The sequence below is a fragment of the Pithys albifrons genome, chromosome 5 (genome assembly GCF_047495875.1).
Source record: "Pithys albifrons albifrons isolate INPA30051 chromosome 5, PitAlb_v1, whole genome shotgun sequence".
Lineage (NCBI taxonomy): Eukaryota > Metazoa > Chordata > Aves > Passeriformes > Thamnophilidae > Pithys > Pithys albifrons.
The window spans coordinates 25,481,527-25,499,866 of NC_092462.1; the positions used below are offsets into that span (position 1 = coordinate 25,481,527).

The window sequence follows — 18,340 nt, forward strand, 5'->3', positions numbered from 1 at the left end:
ATTCAACAGACTGTTTTTTCATTTTTCTAAACCTGGCATCTCTGAGGACAAATGAGTCAAATTCTTACTGTTACAGTTAATCCTCAGTGATGTCTCTTCCTGCTAATCCTCTGTCTTCAGCTGTTCCAGGGCTGGTACACATTACCAGGTAGAAATGAGTGTGCTTATATTCCAGATATGCACTTGCTGTTTGTGCATTCATTAAACTTTCACTTACTCCACAAGGATTTCAGCAAGCTACTAATGTTCTCAAACTGGTCAAAAGCAATCAGCTGAATGTGAAATCATACATTTTGGCTGTAATCATCACTTCAGGATCTTGCTGTTGCATTCTATAGAGACAGATATGCCTGAAACGAAAAAGTGAACATACTGAGTGAAAATGGAAAATTATATTACATTTAACAAAAGGAAACATTTACTAAAAAACATGTTTTCTATAAGGAAACAGCATTCTAACTGATATTTCTCATGATTATTTCTTCCTGTTGAGAATAGTTTTTCTTTCCTAGCATTATTATTTCTCATGCAATAAAGATAATAGATGAGACCTGACATAATTCAAGAATCAAATTTGATCAGGATGATCTAATGACATAAACTGAAAGAACAGCCTCTCCAGGGATTCTGACTTCCAGACTGAAGTGGAATATAGTGGCTTTATTTTGCTTATATAATGCCCTCCCCTGCCATCAGAATAAAAGATTAGAAAGTTCTTTTGCACAGCATCTCGTGCTTACCTTAGAATTCCATGTGATACCATAACAGTGCTGTATCTGAGAGAAAACAACATTCCTGAGATCTTCTGGGACTTCTGGTTGTCTCTGCACTTTCTCAGGAGCTGCCTCAAACTCTCACATACAGTTACATGCACACAAACATTTTCTCACCCAGTCTCAAGAAAAGTCCTGATTTCAGTGCAGAACTGGTATTGTTCACATGGTTCCTTGTGAATTTATAAGTGTAGTTACATACTTTAAGTTTTTAGAGGAACCTGCTGCAACTCTAGCAGAAAATTTCTCAGAGGGAGCTGTTAAGTGATACTGGTGTACCAGTTTAGCTCCCTCACTAATGTAAGGGCAGAGTTTGTTTTGTTCAGCACACAGCACCTTTAGTGGATGAGTTCTGTGTCAGCACAAGTTCCTGTGCAGTTCATGCACTCACACCAGCACAGACTCCCAGGGCAAAATTCAGCTTAAAATTCTTTTGATAGCCTTGGCCTTGTGGAGCAGAGACATCCTCTTCATGTTTCCATTTTATTGTCTGTATACAAACTTGGGGACAAAATGTTCATGCCTGTTATACACAGACTTCAAGACTAAAAGTGCAAAGCTGGAAAGTACATCTAAATACAAAAAAGTTTTAGAAAGCAGTTCTCTGCCCACCCACCCTCCTCCTCCTGCCTAGTTTGTTTTGGGTTCTTTGTCCTCACTGTTTAAAACTAGAGAGAGAGAGACAGAGACAGAGATGCAGTACCAAAGCAGCTATTTGAAACAAACTGTGGTCACATCAGTCTCACTGGAAAACCTGGTGGGGGAAGGATCAATAATGAATCTGTCCTTTCTGAATATCAGTGGTCAGCATAATGATAGAAGGAGTTGTGGAAGATGATACATTGGATTTATTATATTTTACAGCTCTTGTCAGTGGATGGCCAAGGCCCTCTGTCCTGAAATCTGCTTGACTTTCCCACAAGTCCAGCTCCAGGTTATCATCTACAGCCTTGAGCAGTGTTGTACTGGTGAGCTGCATGCTGTTCAATGCTCACTTGAATGCTCATGACCCTGCCTTTGACCATCCATTCAAACAACTGCAATCTTGGCTATCAGTGATCAAAGCACCTGATACTGCTTGCTATTCCCTCATTATTCAGTATGGTCCCTGCAAGAAGCTGACACACAGGTGTAGCAGTCTGATACTCAGGGGAGATTCTCATCCTTTGCCACTGAACAATAAAAGCCCCTGCTGTCAAAGCTGGACTTGGGTAATGCAGAGTTGAACACCTAATGATATGTGCATCTTTGTTGGTACTCTGCACCATCTTGTGGCTAACAGAAAAACACCACAATAGCCTCTGAAATACTTCACATGTGGGTTTTTTTACTTTTGTTTTGGTTTGGGTTTTTTTTTCTGTGTTTGTATGTTTCCTAATGAAAAATACAGATTGACACTGTAGACAGATAAAATTCAGTGTCCTTTTTACAACCTGACATGGATCTACAAACCAGCAAATGGGAAGACCATCATTACAGATCAGTAGGTTGTGTGCAGGTCCTGTAGTGTACATAAATTACCCATCTATAGAAGACTTGCTTGCATTTTCATGTATTTGAAACAAACCATATATTCCTGGTGTTAAGTATTGAAAAACAGTTAAGGATGTCCTTATTTCAACAACTTTTGTTGTTCCAAGAAATGTTTGTTATTGATCATTAAAGGTTTTCCCATATTGTCCTATAATTTCTTTGCCTCTTTCAAAAGATCATTTTTAAACAGAATTAGAGGATTCATCATCATCATTACTAACATTGCCTTCAAGTGAAAATTTGTCTTCCAGTACTTGCTGCTCTCAATTTCCCATGAATAGACTCAATGATACATTGTACAAAACAAAGATTATTATTGTGAAGCTTTTCTATGTTAAACAGTCTTTTTCTTTCACAGAACACATTTTTTCCCATCCTCCAAACCATAATAGATGTCAGACCAAGACTGTGTTTTCAAAGGAGTAGAAGGGCATCAGCTATCCTTGAATTTCAGTGTGACAAGGATCAGACTTTGCTGTGCTCTACAGAAAATTTCTGCCCAATACATAACATTGAATCTGGGGCAGCCAGTGATGGGTTATTTCCTTAATGCCAAAGAGATGGTTTCCTTCGGCAAACACATGTCTACTTTTAGAAGAAGAAGATGGGATGACACTCAGTCTGATTTGGGTTTGCCATTTCTTATGCTTCTTTTCTTGCTCACCATAGTGATTTGGGAAGTTTCCAGCTGGCACCCAGTTATGTTCCCCCACCCATGGTCATGTAGGGCAAGTTGGGTGAGCATGTGGAATTACAGCACTCCTCACAAATCTCCCTCTCTTTTCAACAGAAAAAATGGCCCCACAGGCAGGACCCTCAACTTCTGCCACCTCCCCGCAGGAGGATGAAGAACAAGTCAGCAGACGCTTGATGGCCCGGAGGGTGAAAATCATTGCAGAACTCATGCAGACGGAGAAAGACTACATCAGTGACCTGGATCTCTGCATCAAGGAAGTGATTCAGCCCCTGAGAAACAAGCAGGTGAGTGCTGGGGGCGAAGGATGAGACAGGGATGTCAAGGTCTCAACTCACCCACATTCTGCTTGTGGACAATCTTAATGCAAGCACAAGTGTCAGTGCAAGAGTGACGTGGTGCTGGAAGAGAGTCTGGAGCTAGCACTCCAGAAAGTGATGTGTCAGGGCTCTGGTGAGGAGAGTGGAAGGTCATATGTGCTCCTGACACTTGTGCTGCACTTACATAAAGCCTGTGTTGAGGTTCTTGCCCAGGGGTCAGCTTGAATGCTACACCCCTGTCTGTGGGCTGCAATAGCAGCCTCCAGCTTTCCATACTGCTCTATAGTTAGAACTCTTCTTACATGTCCTGGCAGACCGTTATTGGTACCTCCAAAAGCAGTGACAATCAATAAAACCACGGTTTTTTTCCACAATAGAAACTGGAATAGCATGAACCTTTGCATCAAGGCTAAATTCAGTTGTTAGGATAACTTTATCCATCCGATCAGACAGCTATGGTAGATAAATACTATGCTTGACAGGCCAGGGAGCACTTGGGACATTTGCGTTCTACACAGAAAAGGTACATATAAGAAGGAAGGCTTATAAACTGCCATTCAGGCAAAAGATCTTATTAGGCCAATGATGCCCATTTTCTTTTTCATCTGAGACTTCAAAGAGCACCTTTTCCTCAACAATATTTCAATTTGCAGAAAAATGGTGCAGCTGAAAGCTGGGAATAGGAGAGATTGTCCAGAGAAAGATTTGTGTTTGTGGGACCTGAAACATAGCATTCACAGAGGCTGCACAAATGATATCTGGTGCAGAAACAGAATAAAAATAATTTAAAACAGACCTTAACCCATATATTCATTATATAGGATTTCTTCTGAAACTAGTGACAAAATACAGGTGCACAGGCCAAAGTGTCTTTAGATGACATTGACAATGCCTCTTTGGGAAATGCTGTGGTCAGCTGAACCCTGTGCTGTTTAAACTGCTACAGGACATTTTTTCATTCCTAAAACTCTGTCAGAATTAATTCCAACCCATTTTCAGAAGAGCAACCCATTATCAGAAGAGCTGGCATCTGATGACAACTTTCAGGAGTTCTTGACTTCTTCTTCCTCACTTGTTCATCCACTTAGTAGTCTCCACTTGCTCCCTCCCCAGCCTGGCCAGCACTGAGCAAGAGTGTTTCCTGGCTGAACTTGAGATTTTTGACAAGTGTGCTGTATTCCTTTGTTCATTTCCAGTCAACTGAAAACACTCCTTGTGTGTTAACCTGTGTCAGTGTCCATACACAGCGTTGTTGCAAATACGATGTAGGTATTGTGCTGGGGAGGAGGTTGGAAGTCCTGGCTAAATGTATACAGGAAGAGTAATTTAGAGATTATAACTCTGCATTTTTGAAAGGCTTTCAAGAATGATAGATGGTTTTAGGATTAGTTCATGAATAAACTACTGTATTGGAAGTTTGCAATGTGTTTAGAGAAGGATAGCATTTAGAAAATTGGCCTAGCAATGAATATGTTTCATATTTCCAAATGGATAAAACATGTTTTAGCCTCTATAACATTTATAAAGAAATTACCTGCATTAGTACTGAAAGTGTATTTCAGATTCTGTTACAATAGCATGCAATTTGATCCTCCTGGCATCTGGTAAGCTGCTATGTAAATCAGCACTTCTGTTCCAAATGGGAGAGGTAGGTTCAGAAGACATTAGTATGGATAATGAAATTGGTCTTGTCTTTGTTCCCAATATTAGCAAATTAACACTGGCTATCTTCAATGTCCCCAAAGAGTAACTATTGCCCTGCTGTGCAATGAAAAGTATGTGTCCTGGAAATCTTTTACTTCCTCTAAAATGAGGGGGGACACAGAACCAAATTTTCTGCTGGTGTAAATTGATACAGTTCATTAAAGTCCATGTTGTGTGCCCAGGCTCTGTAGGAAGCTCATTGGGTTATATTAACACCCAGAATTGTAAATGTGTTTGTTTGAGTGGAAATTATATGACCTTGATTGTAGTTTTGGATTTATAGGACAACTAACTTCACTAACTTCAAATGATACCACTTATCTAGAAGCCTTTGTACCTTGGTGCCAAGGTCCCAGTTTATGTAGTGGCTTCCATTAGTGAGTGGTAATTGGAGAATAAAACCCACTGTCAACTATTGTTTTCCTCAGTGGGAAAGTAAACAAACATTTCAAAGCCAGCTAAGAACCTTTTCTTTTTTCAGATGATAATATTTATTTCCTTCCTAGGTAAACACTTTCAGATTAGGGATAGTTCAAAAAGTCTAAAAGCACTTGATAACATATCCCTTGTTAACGGCGTCAACCATATTATACGAATCTGAAAACTGTATATATGTGTCCTTGAAGTCACAAGGGGGATGTTTATATGAGGTTTTGCACACGTGGTGCTTCCTGGAGTGTTGAACAGTCAGGGCATAGCAAGAAAAGGTCTGTAATACACAATGTCCTTCTTTATCCTTTTCCAGTGTCTGCTTAATATTTGTATTCCATTAGATTGCTCACTTTGACGTGGATGGCTTGTTTAGCAACATTGAATTGGTCCATCAAGTATCAGCCAAACTGCTGTCATTGTTGGAAGAAGCCACGACAGATGTGGAACCACCCATGCAAATAATCGGTATGTTTACCGTCCTCTTGAGTTCTACAAAGCTACATGAAAGAGTAAACATAACTCCCTCCTGTCCTCCACTCTCATCGGACCTGACTCCCTCCTCAGTACCCTTTCCAGAGGCTGGCATGCTGGAAGCTGTCTATAATGACATAGGAAAAATGACATGTGAAACCTGTCCAGCTGCTCTACTGCACTTGTCTGATTATGATGCTCTCTCCCCATCCATCTGGATGTTGATAGGGAGGGAGGAAGGAGAAAATGAGTTTAGAATGAGTAAAGCCTGCAGTGCTGAGTTATACATCTTACTGATAAGATCCTTTTCATCGAGTTTGATATTGCCTACCTAAATCCACTCATGCTTGCACCAACTCTTATATTGCATACTCATAGTTGTGCCATTCAGGAAAAGCAATAAAAATTATTGGAATAATAAGCGTGTCACAACCCCAACCCACCCCAAATTCTGTGAACATGTATCCACTGGCAATACAGGTCTTGTAAGAGGTGGTTGATAGTGCTTAACAGGGACATGGACAGTAAAGAAAGCTGTAATGAATCTGAAGTTTGTGGGGTTCTGTGTTGGAATGCCTGTAGGGATTATGGGTATTTTCAGCAAACAGGTTGGCCCTGGATATGTCACAACAGTCACAGGCTTTGCAGGTCAGGCCATGAATGATAAGACTCTGATTCACTTGACATTCTGGCACAGCTGGAGCGATGTAAGAAGTTACTACTCATCAACTTTCTCTGAACTGCTTCTTCAGTGCAGAGGCTGTAGGTGAGCCACCTTAAGGGATCAAGTGAGAATTCTTAATTTACTTTAGTGCAAAGTCAGACAGTTTAGTTTAAAAAACTTCAAGCTGTGATTCAAAGGTCAGAGAGGTTCTTTCCTCCCTAAACTGACCACATACCACAGGTAACACATTATAGAAAGTACCCCTCTTCTTGCAAATAATGGGGTAAAAAAGATTGGTTGCCACTTGACTAAGAAACATTACATTAAAGCATATGAGACTTGGGAAAAGTATTAATCCTAACATGTCTCAATCAGGTTTGCCAAGGCAACAGTTAACGTAGTTTGATACGTCTGTTTTTTGGCGGTATTTCAGTGAAAGTGCATCATGATGAGTCATACTCTTAATAAGCAATGTTCTATTCTAGCAGGAAGTGCCTTTCTCACAGCCAAAAGAATCATTCTATTAGTTCCCTGCCACATTCAGAAGCAAAGACAAACAATTTTATCCCTCTATTAGAGTGTATTTCTCCAGAATCAGACAAAGAACCATGAAAATGTATAGGATTGTGGATCACAGAGTTGGCTAACCTATGGCAGGGAAGAAGCTGTTAAATAAGGTGTGAGACATTCTCCCAAAGACTGAGACAAAAGCAGGAGAATAATTGCATTACTCCAAGCAGTAAATTAGTAGGTTTCTTGTCCTTTAAAAGTACATCAAGGTAATAATTTTGTTTTCAGGATCTTCATAATCTGTAAAAGTTGTTGAAACCAGCCTACAGAAAAACCAGGCTGAGATTGTTTAACACATCAATCATACTCCATCCTGTTTAATGTCTTTAAATATCTTGCACTGAAGCATCTTACTTTGGAAGGCAACCCAGTCATGGTGAGGTTGAAGAGAACTGCTAATTCACTGCTTTTGAAACCAGAACAATGTGATTGCTCATATTCATGTCTTATTTTAGTCTGTGTTCTCTATGCTTTATGCTATGTCCACACTGACAAGTAGTAGTAATGTCCAATAGGAGCAGACTTGCAGAGTTACATAGTTGCTGCTGAGGAGCTGGTACCCATACTACACATTTCAAGAGGCCTTACTTCAGACTGGCTGTAGCATGTTCCTGTGGATTGGAGTTTAGGTTTAAGAAATTCATCTGCTCTTAAAAGGCCCTGTCTATGAAATCAGCACATAATTTTTCTTGTCATTGAGCATCTGTCATTGTCACACAATACTTCACTGAACAAAACTCTCTCATCCTGGAAAAAGATAATTTTCAGTCCCTAGTATATACTGAAAGGAGCTGTAAGTCTACAGCTTGCGATTTTTCCTACTGAAAACAACCTCACTTGAGGGCTTAGCATAGTACAGGCCATGCTAAGCACTGTGAGAGCTTGTCATCTCCGAGAATCGGGCACTAAGCACACAGGATCAAGAGACAGCTTGTTAAGGTTTCCCATTACATCGTTAGCTAATAAAGACCTGTATAGAGAGTTCATGGGAAGGCAGGATGCAATGTGCATTGGTAGCCATCAGCATTAGCAAGCAGTAAGCACAAGACAGAGAAGACAGCTAAAGAGAATTGAAGTATAGGATGCTGGTGCTTTTCTGACTGTGCCCTTACAGTAACTGAAATGAACTCTGGTGGTCTTAGCTCCCCATTGTTTTTCCCTTATTTGCACCTTGAAACCAACATGCATTAGACAGCCCAGTTAACCTTCACTGCTAGGGGAAGAAACCCAGAGCTGTGTTACTGTGGTAACTGAATAATTTTTCACTTTAAGACAGAGCAGTTCAATGCAATGTATTATGAAACAGCACAGTCTGGTCAGGATGAAACATGCAGGATGCCTGGCAGCTTAGCGCTTGCTCTGTGAATGAATAGAGAGCTCCCAATTAATGTCGTATTCAGCTTTTAACTTTAATAATCATTGCTATAACTCAAAAGGAATGTTTATAAAACGTTGGACTTGTTGCCACATATATGTAATTTTCAGTAAATGCCTGAGACAGGAGTTCTCAGCATTGCTGTTGTTTATTATATGCATTTCCAAGGACTCTGGTCAGGGCACTGCTCCATCAGGGTGTAAGAACCGAAACAATCTCTGGGCAGAGGAGATGAGGCATGCTTTCTCTGCTTGGATAATATTTCTTACACACATAGAAACCGACACAGGAGTTTTAGGTTGAGAGAATTAGGCTCCAGAATTAAATGGGAAATGAGTGTAGGACTGCTTTCGTGCCTCTAAAATTCCCAGCTGTTCTTTGGAGGAAAGTGGTGGTGTGGAGGACTTGAAATGGAAGTGTTTTCCCTCTTCAGCTGTATATAAACCTAGATACTATATAAAGATGGTTTTACTTAATTAGAGGAGAGGTGGAGGTTGTTCCTCTGTCATGTGAAGAAAATTCTCTATTCTAGGCCATAACAATTGCCATTTCAGGATTTTGCAAAACAGGTACAATTGAAATGGCTAATGTAAGACAGAGTCATTATTCCTGTTATAACCCATTTAAGTTCCCATTCAGCTGGAAAAGTCAGAAGGAAAACTAACAGGCAACTTACATTCATCCCTCCTGTCAGTCCATGACACAAAAGTGGTCTCCCTTTATCAGTTAAGCTCTCCTGTGTGTTTTCCAGTGAAGGGGCATTAAGCTGGGGCAGTGAATTAGGAGGCTGTGTATGAAGGGGTGAGAGGTATAGAGATTTCATGCTCTCTCCCGAGGGAGTTTTTGTGCATTAACACTGATATAATGGTGCCTGGCTATGACAAAGATGAGCAGCTGAGAAATACATGTAATAAATAATGCACATAAACACGCAAGATCATTTCTAAGGGAAGTAAAGTGGAAGTCAGCCTTTTTAGCTCACGGCTAATGTGGTGGAATAATAAAACTCCTTCTGAGATGCTGTTGTCTGACTTGACATGCTTTGTTTTTCTCCTTAACAGGGGAAGTGTTCTTGCAGATTAAAGGCCCACTAGAAGACACATATAAAATCTATTGCTATCGCCATGATGATGCACACACCATGCTGGAATCCTATGAAAAGGATGAAGAACTGAAGCAGCATTTAAGAGACTGTGTACAGTCCTTAAAGTAAGATCTTTTCAAATGATGATTTCCGTCCGTAGTCAGTTTGCCTGGCAGGGAACATTTTAAATGGATGCAGATGAAAGGTCCCCTGTAAATCTGGAGTTCTATAAGGCTTGCTGGGAGCTCTGGCTTATGCTGCTTTCATGAAAAGATGACAAGCCAGGGGCCATGATTAGATTTCTTTCCCTCTAAGATGGCCAAAAATAGCACAAGAAAGGTTGCTCTTCCCTTAGTTTCAGTGCCCCATACTGGCAAAAAAAAAAGCTGCATCATATCATGGGCTATTGGAAACACCTTGTCCTGTTCTCTGGAAACTTGCTCTTCCCCCTGTCTTCAGCAATTCTGTTGTTTGAATTAAAATAGCCTGTAATGGAGCTACTCCAGTGCACTGGGGTTTCTGGGCCCCTGTAGCAAGGCCCCAAGGGTCTGTGCGGTGCTGAACCCCTCCTGACAGGGCTATGTGAGAGTGAACAGTGTTGGAGCAAGCTGCCAGGTCCCACCTGTGGGAGGTGCTTTGTGCCATCAGCTTCAGTGCCAGGCCCTCGAAGAAATGTGTCAAGAACTGGGGATGTCTCAGAATAAAGGATCCATCTTTCCTCCACCACAGCTTCCTCCCAGCAGTCAGCCACAGGAACCTGCCCATCCACTCCACGGAATGTGCTTCTCTTTCCACCTGTAAATCCTCTTGCCCCTCAACTTTCCCAAAAGCATCACACAGAGCTGTCAGGAGGGAGCATGCCACAGCTTCAGAGCAGAGATCTAGCTCCAGCTTTGGGAAAGCTCATGCTGGGAGAGATATAAAGCTGTCACAAATAAAGAAATGTACATCAGTAACAGATATTTCAATGACACCCTAGTTAGTAATTGGCTTGCAGAGACGTGTTAAGACTTAGGACATGGGAAGTATGTCCAAGTGAAATCTGCAAAGAGTGATGGAGGAAAATATCAACACCATTAAAAGAGAAATGTTTACTTTGAAAATGGGTTATGTTGAAAACGAGGCTTATTTTGTGCAACATGACCAGTTATTAAATATGTAAGAAGTTATATGTGCAGGGTGATCAGGTTTCAGCTACCCTGGAAGTTAAAAAAAATAGATTTTCATATAAATGCAGGCTTTCAGGCTAATGGATGACCAGGGATCTCCCTTAAGGGGATGTTTTAGTTGCTGATGCCTGCAATATTCTTTCCTGGCTAATCAAGAGAAGCTGCTACTGTCATTCATCCCTGCTGCTGAAGTGAGGGGACATGGAAGGAAATAAAGATAAAAATTAGCACACATGTACATGCTAGTGTGGATGCTGTCACTTGAATTCCAGAGCCAGCAAAAGGTGCTCCTGATCCAATATCACAGCTGAGCTTTGTGAAGAGAAAGGATGTTTTGTGCTGAGCGACTTCAGCCTTTGCTAGCAGGAAGTGACAAAGACTTCCTTACAATGAAGCCTTGTTTTGTCTTGTTCTTTCCTGATTAGCCTTTAAACAGGAACCAAGGATAAAAGCCCTGGTGCGGGTATACTATGTTGTGCTTTTTCCCTGTGCCTAAAGATTGCAGTCCATTCAAATATTAAAAGCTGAAAGTTCATGCTCAAATGAAGAACTGTGGTCATCTAAACCTGTTATTACCCATTGGAAAATATTGTTACCAATGCAGGATTTTTACCAATGAAGTTACAGGCCGTTTTCCATTGTGAGACATTAACACATACAGGCAGGGACAGGGAGGGGGAGGGTGGTGGGTGGAGGGGTCGGGGCATGTGGGTGTAGGCTGGTGACAACTGTTCTTGAAAAATGTTTACCTGTTAATTTTTTTTCCTTGGAAAGAATATTGTTCCATTAAAAAAAAATCTTAAATCAGCTGACATTACTAGGGGCTTCTGATCCTCAGCTGAGTAATATCTGACATGTGAAAAACAAGTTTTATATCAGGAGCAATTTGAGAATGGCACTCTGCACATCTGTACAGACAAATCAGATTGAATTAGCTATGCTGAGATTCCTATTCCTGTTCACTGAAAAGGAAACAAATCCACCCCAAAATGTAGGTGTCTGCATTGGAGATAAATCCAAATTCTGTGGAGTCTTGTGTTTCAGCTGTGATTATACAAACTGCGATGTTGTTTGCTAGTTTAGCCAAAGAAATGCAGCTGGTAAAAGTGAAAGTATGCTGGCAACTACCTGCTCAGCTTTCAGCTTGAAGTAGCTCAGTGAAATATTACAGGGACAGAGGGACATCCTAAGCATGCAGAATGCTGACAGTGCAGAAGCAATGAAAGCACCAGTTTCCAGATGCTCAGCCAGGCACTGGTGGGCAAGGAGATGAGAGTGCAGGCAGTCAAAAAGGAGTGGCTGAGGATGTGATGTCAGGAAAGCCTAATGAAGACATGGTTGGTTCTCTTGCATTTGAGTGAGTGCATACCACAAGAAAAACATTCTATGTGCATGTTTGCAAACTACAGTTCTAAATCCTTGCTGCTTTCAGTATATGTATCAACACCATCCTACTCTTGGGAGGTTTAAGTTATGTGTAATCTACAAAAAGCTTAACAGTTTCATTGATTATATATCCTAAAAGGCTGAAAGGTATTCTTTCTCATTTAGAAATACATTTCTATTTAAAGAGAGTAGACAGGAATGTATGTAAAGTATAATGACATATTTAATTTTACTTTTTGTATTAGCGACTTGATGATACAATTGTTACCAGAGTGATCCAAACTTCCTTCTCTAACAGTAGGAGGACAAGGCTGGGTCTCATAGTCAAAGCCAGGTTTCTGGCAATCCTTTTTCATTTGGGCCTGTTCTTTCAAAAAGTTACAGAGCCAGATTAACTGGTACTCTCTGGCTGTTTTGTGTTCTTCTGCTGGCATATAGCAGCCATAAATCAAAATTAACTGGCCAGTTACAGCTGCTCTGTGTCCCTGAAGTGTATCTGAAAATCTGGCTCCTGATCTGTACAAATCTTTTTAGGAGGAATCTAATCCATGTTTTGTTTTCTTCTCTTTTGCAGGAAGATCTATGAAAAAGAGTAAGTACTATGCCTTTCTTACATGTAAAACAATCTTTAAAATATCTTTAATTTACCTTTAGTATATTTAAAACTGTACAGGTGGAAATTTTAAGAAGACAAGCCTTTAGTGGCAGTATAACCCAAAGACTTTTCCAGGACATATGCAGGGGGCTCTGAAGTCTGCCAGAGTGCTCATCAACAACATAGTGTCAATTTTTAAAATTCAGGCATTCTGAAATTATTTTGCATAGGCTGCTGTAGACCTGCTACCATACAGGCAGGTTCTCAGGTTAAGGTATTTTATAGCTGATGACCCCTTCAGTAGCCCCATATAAGAAGCCCACCTTAGGATTTTCCTTCTGAGAGCGACAATGACAAGCTCATTGCAACACTTAGCCAGAAAACTCCTTCAGCCACTGATGAGTTGTGGTTAAGGGACTTCTGTGCCAAATACGACATCTTTGAAAAGCTATCAAGGAGAATTTATCACAGCTGCAGTTTCTGGACATCAAGCGGGTTGGAATCATTGAAATGCAGCAATGCCTGTAGTCACCTGCAGTGAGAGGTCAGAGGAGGGGTTGGCTGAACTGAAGGAAAAGATTACAACTTCAGATGAAATTCAGATGAATTGAAGAGAAAAGGGGAGCAAGTGTGGTCTATACTGGTAAGAGAGGAACAGACGTACCTGTAAAATCAGAGAATTTGTTCATCAGTCAGTCAATCACATGTCATAATTATGATCTGCATAAAATACGCTTTGAAGAATTTGCATGTTGAAACTCTACAGTTGGGGGTTTCAAACTTTAGTCTATGATAGGAAATAGTTTTCCTGCATTTCATTTTGATAAAAAACATTTCCTACCCTCCTGTCACACAAGGAGTGGGACCCCAAGAGGAACAAATTATCCCCAGGGTCACAATATGATTGTATGAGACAGCAACACATATAGAAATAGCACAAGACTGGCAGCTCTGCCTTGTGTAACCATATCAGAAATGAATGTCTGGTTTTCTGCTTCAAACAGTTTCTAGTGGAGGGTAGGAGAGAACTCACTTTCTAAGTTTTAACAGGCTCTTACAAACCTGTGCAGAGTGCAATGAGCAAGTTTAGCTTCAGGACCTTCCCTGAGCTTGGCTATCTCACACAGTGTGGTGGCATTTGCCTTTCCCACTGACTGGCAGGGCACTCAGAAATGCCACCACCTGCAACTCAGAGTAGAGGCTGCAGAGTTGCAGCAGCCCTTGGGCAGGATTGCACCCAAAAATGTGATTGACATTGAACTGGAAAATACAGCCTAAGTCACCCCAAATGGTCTGAGATGTTGCTGCTTCCAGATTGCTTTTCATTCGAGCATGATCAAGAAAACAGTTACATAAATACCAAACAGTGCTGCCCTTTGCCAGCAGCTCGATAGGTTAAAAACTCTGCTTTGGCTTAACAAGTGTGCGGTCTCAGTGAATTCTCTGGGTTTGCATGAGAGTCTTACAGCACAGTGAATTATTTGCCCTACAGGTCTTGTACTAAAATGAAGCTGCACAGTAAACCACAAAGCCTAAGACTGTAAGCTGGCACTGCGGTCTGATGCCCACACACCATTTCAAAACTCTCAAGCTGCATATCACACCAGCCTCAGCCTGGCTGTACCACACTGGCTGGCGTGTTTGCCACTGGAACAGGCTGCTGGGTAATGAAAGCAAATGAAACTAAACCCTACATCACCTGCCTTTGTGTAGCACACCACCACAGGTTTTTAAGCAGGTAGGAATCTTTCTATGTGTGTGGCTTTGGGAGGCAGGAGGAAGGGTATGCAGTGAAGCTCACTGCTTTTATGCCAGCTGCATTTACTGCAGAGCTATGCTGATAATTTACAATGAGATTAGTACAGCTGTGTATGACCTAGAATACTTGCTAAATTCACAATAACATGTGGGGAAGGCTGAAGTAGCATCACAAATGAATTAGCAACTTAATTTTCTGCACAATAGATGTCACAAGCCATTATAGTCTCCTGCTTGGGTTGTGTGGCAAGGCTGTGTCCTGCCCAGCGGCCGTGTGAGTCCTAACTGGGAGGACTCGTCCAGGAAGAGTGGCTATCTCAGCTAATCTTGCTGGAGAGAATTAGATGAGTCGAACTTAGTGGCATTTAGTGCCCCAGGGAGTCATTATCTTATAACAAACCTGCTATCTCTCACACCATACTGCACGACTGTGTCATGCAGATACTGAACAGAGGGCTGTTTATCACTTGGGCAGCTGTCCAAAGTGCAACTCTGTGAAGAGAAGACACTTGAAAATTTTTCCATTCATGAGGCAGCTTTTATAGATTTGCATTCATGGGGCTTTTCAGAGAAAACAATAACAATTTGAGATTTTTTTTTTCATTATTGCCACCAGAAGCTGAAAGAAGGGAAAATAGCTCTATATTTAATGTAGGATACATGGGAAATGAGGGGGATTGAAATGATGAGAAGGTTTCGGGACATCAAGAAGCCTTAAAAGGCATCTACTGTTAGTATTTTTCATGCAGAACTTTTTTACAGATAATGTCTGTTAGAGAGAAATGTTTAAATATGCAGATGTCTCTTCTCAAAGACATTCAAATTGTTAGTTAATTAGCCAGCAGTAAGGATTGGCTCTTGTACTTTTTACACATATAAAAGTGGGAATAAAGGCTTTTTTTCTTTTACTCTTTCTGCTGCATGAAACAATTGATGTCAGCCTGCAAAACCAAGTGGCTCTTCCTGTTTTTTGTACTTTGCCTCTGTATTGTGTTATTTCATCTTTCCATATGCAGAAATCCTTCTTTGCCTATCCTTAACTCCTGAATAGTTAATGTCAAACAACTTCTTCTGCTCCAAAGCAGCCTTTTTACGTAAGCAAATTGAAAGCTTGCTCTGCTTTATTGCCCTCCACAGTTATCAGCAGCTCATGCTCAGTGTTAGTGGGGAGGTCCCGGGTAGCTGGTGCTGGAGTTTTGCTTGGTTTTCTGAGGAGCATGCTGTAATAAGGAGAGGCCAAGGACATGTCAGTCCTGCTGCTGAAGGTTCAGCAGTGGCTGCGCCTGGTCTTATGACTTGGCTACCTGGTGTTACCTGTTCTGGGGAGATCCCATGTTTCTACCAGCCACATGAAAGGTAAGGAAGGCACATCTGGCTCAGTCCTGCCCTTCCTTGTTCCCTTCCACACTGTTGTGACAGCCTGCAAACTGCACAGCCTCTTCCATTCAAGCCTGGAGAGTGTAAGCAAAGGCTTTTGTCCAGAGCAGGGCTGGAGCATGAGTTGGGCTGCCTTGGGGCCCAAGAGTTCGGGTGGCCTTATGGACTGAGCCACTTGGATGCCTTGAGAAGCTGCTCTGCTACCCCTGCCCAGGCAGTGAGGCTTGAGCCTAGAGCCACAGAGCTTCCCTGTCACCTGTGCTGGAAGCTGTGATTCTCCTACCCTCATCCTTCTGCCATGCTGACCAGCTCTCTGCTTTGTCGTTGTTTAAGGAGTCTTCCAGCATGTTGGATCAAGCCTGGGTGAATATTCCATGTGTTCAACATTTCCCCAGGCCTGATCTGGTACCCTTTGGAAGCTCAGGCATTGTTAGAAATACCTAACTGGCAGCCAGTAAAAAAACCCCACAAGCAAAAGACAGTAAAGCTTAACGGTCAGGTCACTGTGGTAAGTCAGGGATGTTGTGAGAAGAGATGCACTGGGAGCAGGCACCCCAGTTACTCACAGCACAGAGATGTTGCAATTTTAAGCCTGAGGGGCCAGAGCAGGATGTAAAAGTCCTGCTCACATACATTTCTCAAACTTCCTGTTGTTTGTTCTTCCACCTACTTCTCCCTTCCTGGGTGTTGTGATGTGTAAGATATACCACACGCACCCTCAGACTGAGTGGGACAATTTCAGAAGTAATGACTAAGCAATAATCTGGTAGGTTGTTAAAAATACAGAAAATTCAGACTCTAGGTGTATTTCTCATTGATGGGGCAACAGGAGGATTTTGTTTACAACAGCCCCTGTTTCCTGACACATGTGTCTTATTATGTAACTTAAATGGTAATTGCACTTAAGAGACTATTACTCAGTGCAAAGCAGTGCTCTGGTTTTGATATTTTCTGTAGGAGAAAGCTCAGCTGAAGGATATAAAAAGCAGAAGCTTCAATCACTAGACAGAAATAATAAGGTTTTGCCTTCAAGGAATTTCTCATTTTGTGACAATTTTTTTGGTATAAATTATAGAGGAAGGCCAAATCTAATGGATATGGGATCCCTGATGATTAAACCAGTGCAACGTGTGATGAAATACCCCTTGTTACTCCATGAACTCTTGAATTCAACTCCTGCCTCTCACCCTGACTACAAGGCACTACAAGATGCCCTCTTTGCTATGAAAAACATTAATGTGAACATCAATGAACTTAAAAGAAGGAAAGATTTAGGTAAGAAAAAAGTATAGTAAGTCCTATCTTTGTGGGTTTGGACTGGCCATTACAAGAGAGGTTTCAACTCCAGGTATTTCACTACAACAGTCTTGGTAGATGCCACCCAAGTTGTATAATGCACTGAGTTTCAAGAAGGTAACAGATGCCTTAAAATCGCTTGTCCTCAGCCAACTGCGTTATCTGCCTGGTAACTCCAGTGTGAAAATGATGAAAGCATTAATGTTCTATTGTCTGTAGTACAGTTGCAAATGCTGGTAATAATTAAGATGCAGTAATAGCAATATTTCTTATAGACTTACCATGCTGAAGACCTAACTTTCCTCTTCCCAAGGTTAGTGTTGATAACAGGGTTTTCATCCTCTCAAGCATTTTCACATAAGATTACATCCAGTGGCACAGAATCATAGAATCGATTGGGTTGGAAAAGACCTCCAAGATCATTGAGTCCAACCCTTGGTCCAACTCTAGTCCATTTACTAGATCATGGCACTCAGCGCCACGTCCAATCTGCATTTAAAAATCTCTAGGGATGGTGAATCCACCACCTCTCTGGGCAGCCCATTCCAATGCCTGATTACTCTCTCTGTAAAGAATTTTTTTTCTGATATCCAAATTTTTTTCTGATATCCATATTTTGGATCAAAGTGTCTGCTCTCAGATGGTTTCATAGTTGTGTGCCCATCCCTGCGAAAAGTCCTGTAAATACAGTTTATTAATGTAATGAAATTCTGTCTGCAGTGCTGAAGTATAGGAGGAATGATGATGTTGAAAGCCTTAAAGAAAAGTTTTCCCGACTGAATATTCACTCCATTAGCAAGAAATCCAAGAGGGTCACCAGCCATCTGAAAATACTGACGGGGGGAGAACCTCAGGTACTTACTGATCCAAATGCAGATTTGCATTGACAGCTTCAGTTCTGCTTTTGCACTGGGCATTTTTCAAAACAAGTTGGAAATGGAGCTTGTGGTGTTGTGCTTTTTTCTGCATAATTTATAAAGTCATTTTCTGACTGTCACAGAAGACAGGAAAGATCTTTGTGATTGAAATAGAAAATAATGTAATGCATTCTCCACTTTTTCCTTTTTTACACAAGAGTTTCTCTAATTCTGATCTTCAGCAGAGAGGAAGTGAGTGGTAGTTTTTTGAAACTGAGCATG

At 41.2% G+C, this 18,340-nt stretch overlaps 1 protein-coding gene across 1 annotated transcript in view; it reads left to right on the forward strand.

The window, feature by feature from the left end:
• The window catches only part of ARHGEF38 (Rho guanine nucleotide exchange factor 38), a 36,183-nt gene that overhangs the window by 7,474 nt on the left and 10,369 nt on the right, over nt 1-18,340 (forward strand). The window contains exons 2-7 of the mRNA XM_071555115.1: nt 3,097-3,287; nt 5,798-5,921; nt 9,598-9,745; nt 12,750-12,767; nt 16,981-17,180; nt 17,922-18,055. Of these exons, the coding sequence (XP_071411216.1) occupies nt 3,097-3,287; nt 5,798-5,921; nt 9,598-9,745; nt 12,750-12,767; nt 16,981-17,180; nt 17,922-18,055 (815 nt within the window). The remainder of the gene's footprint in view (nt 1-3,096; nt 3,288-5,797; nt 5,922-9,597; nt 9,746-12,749; nt 12,768-16,980; nt 17,181-17,921; nt 18,056-18,340) is intronic.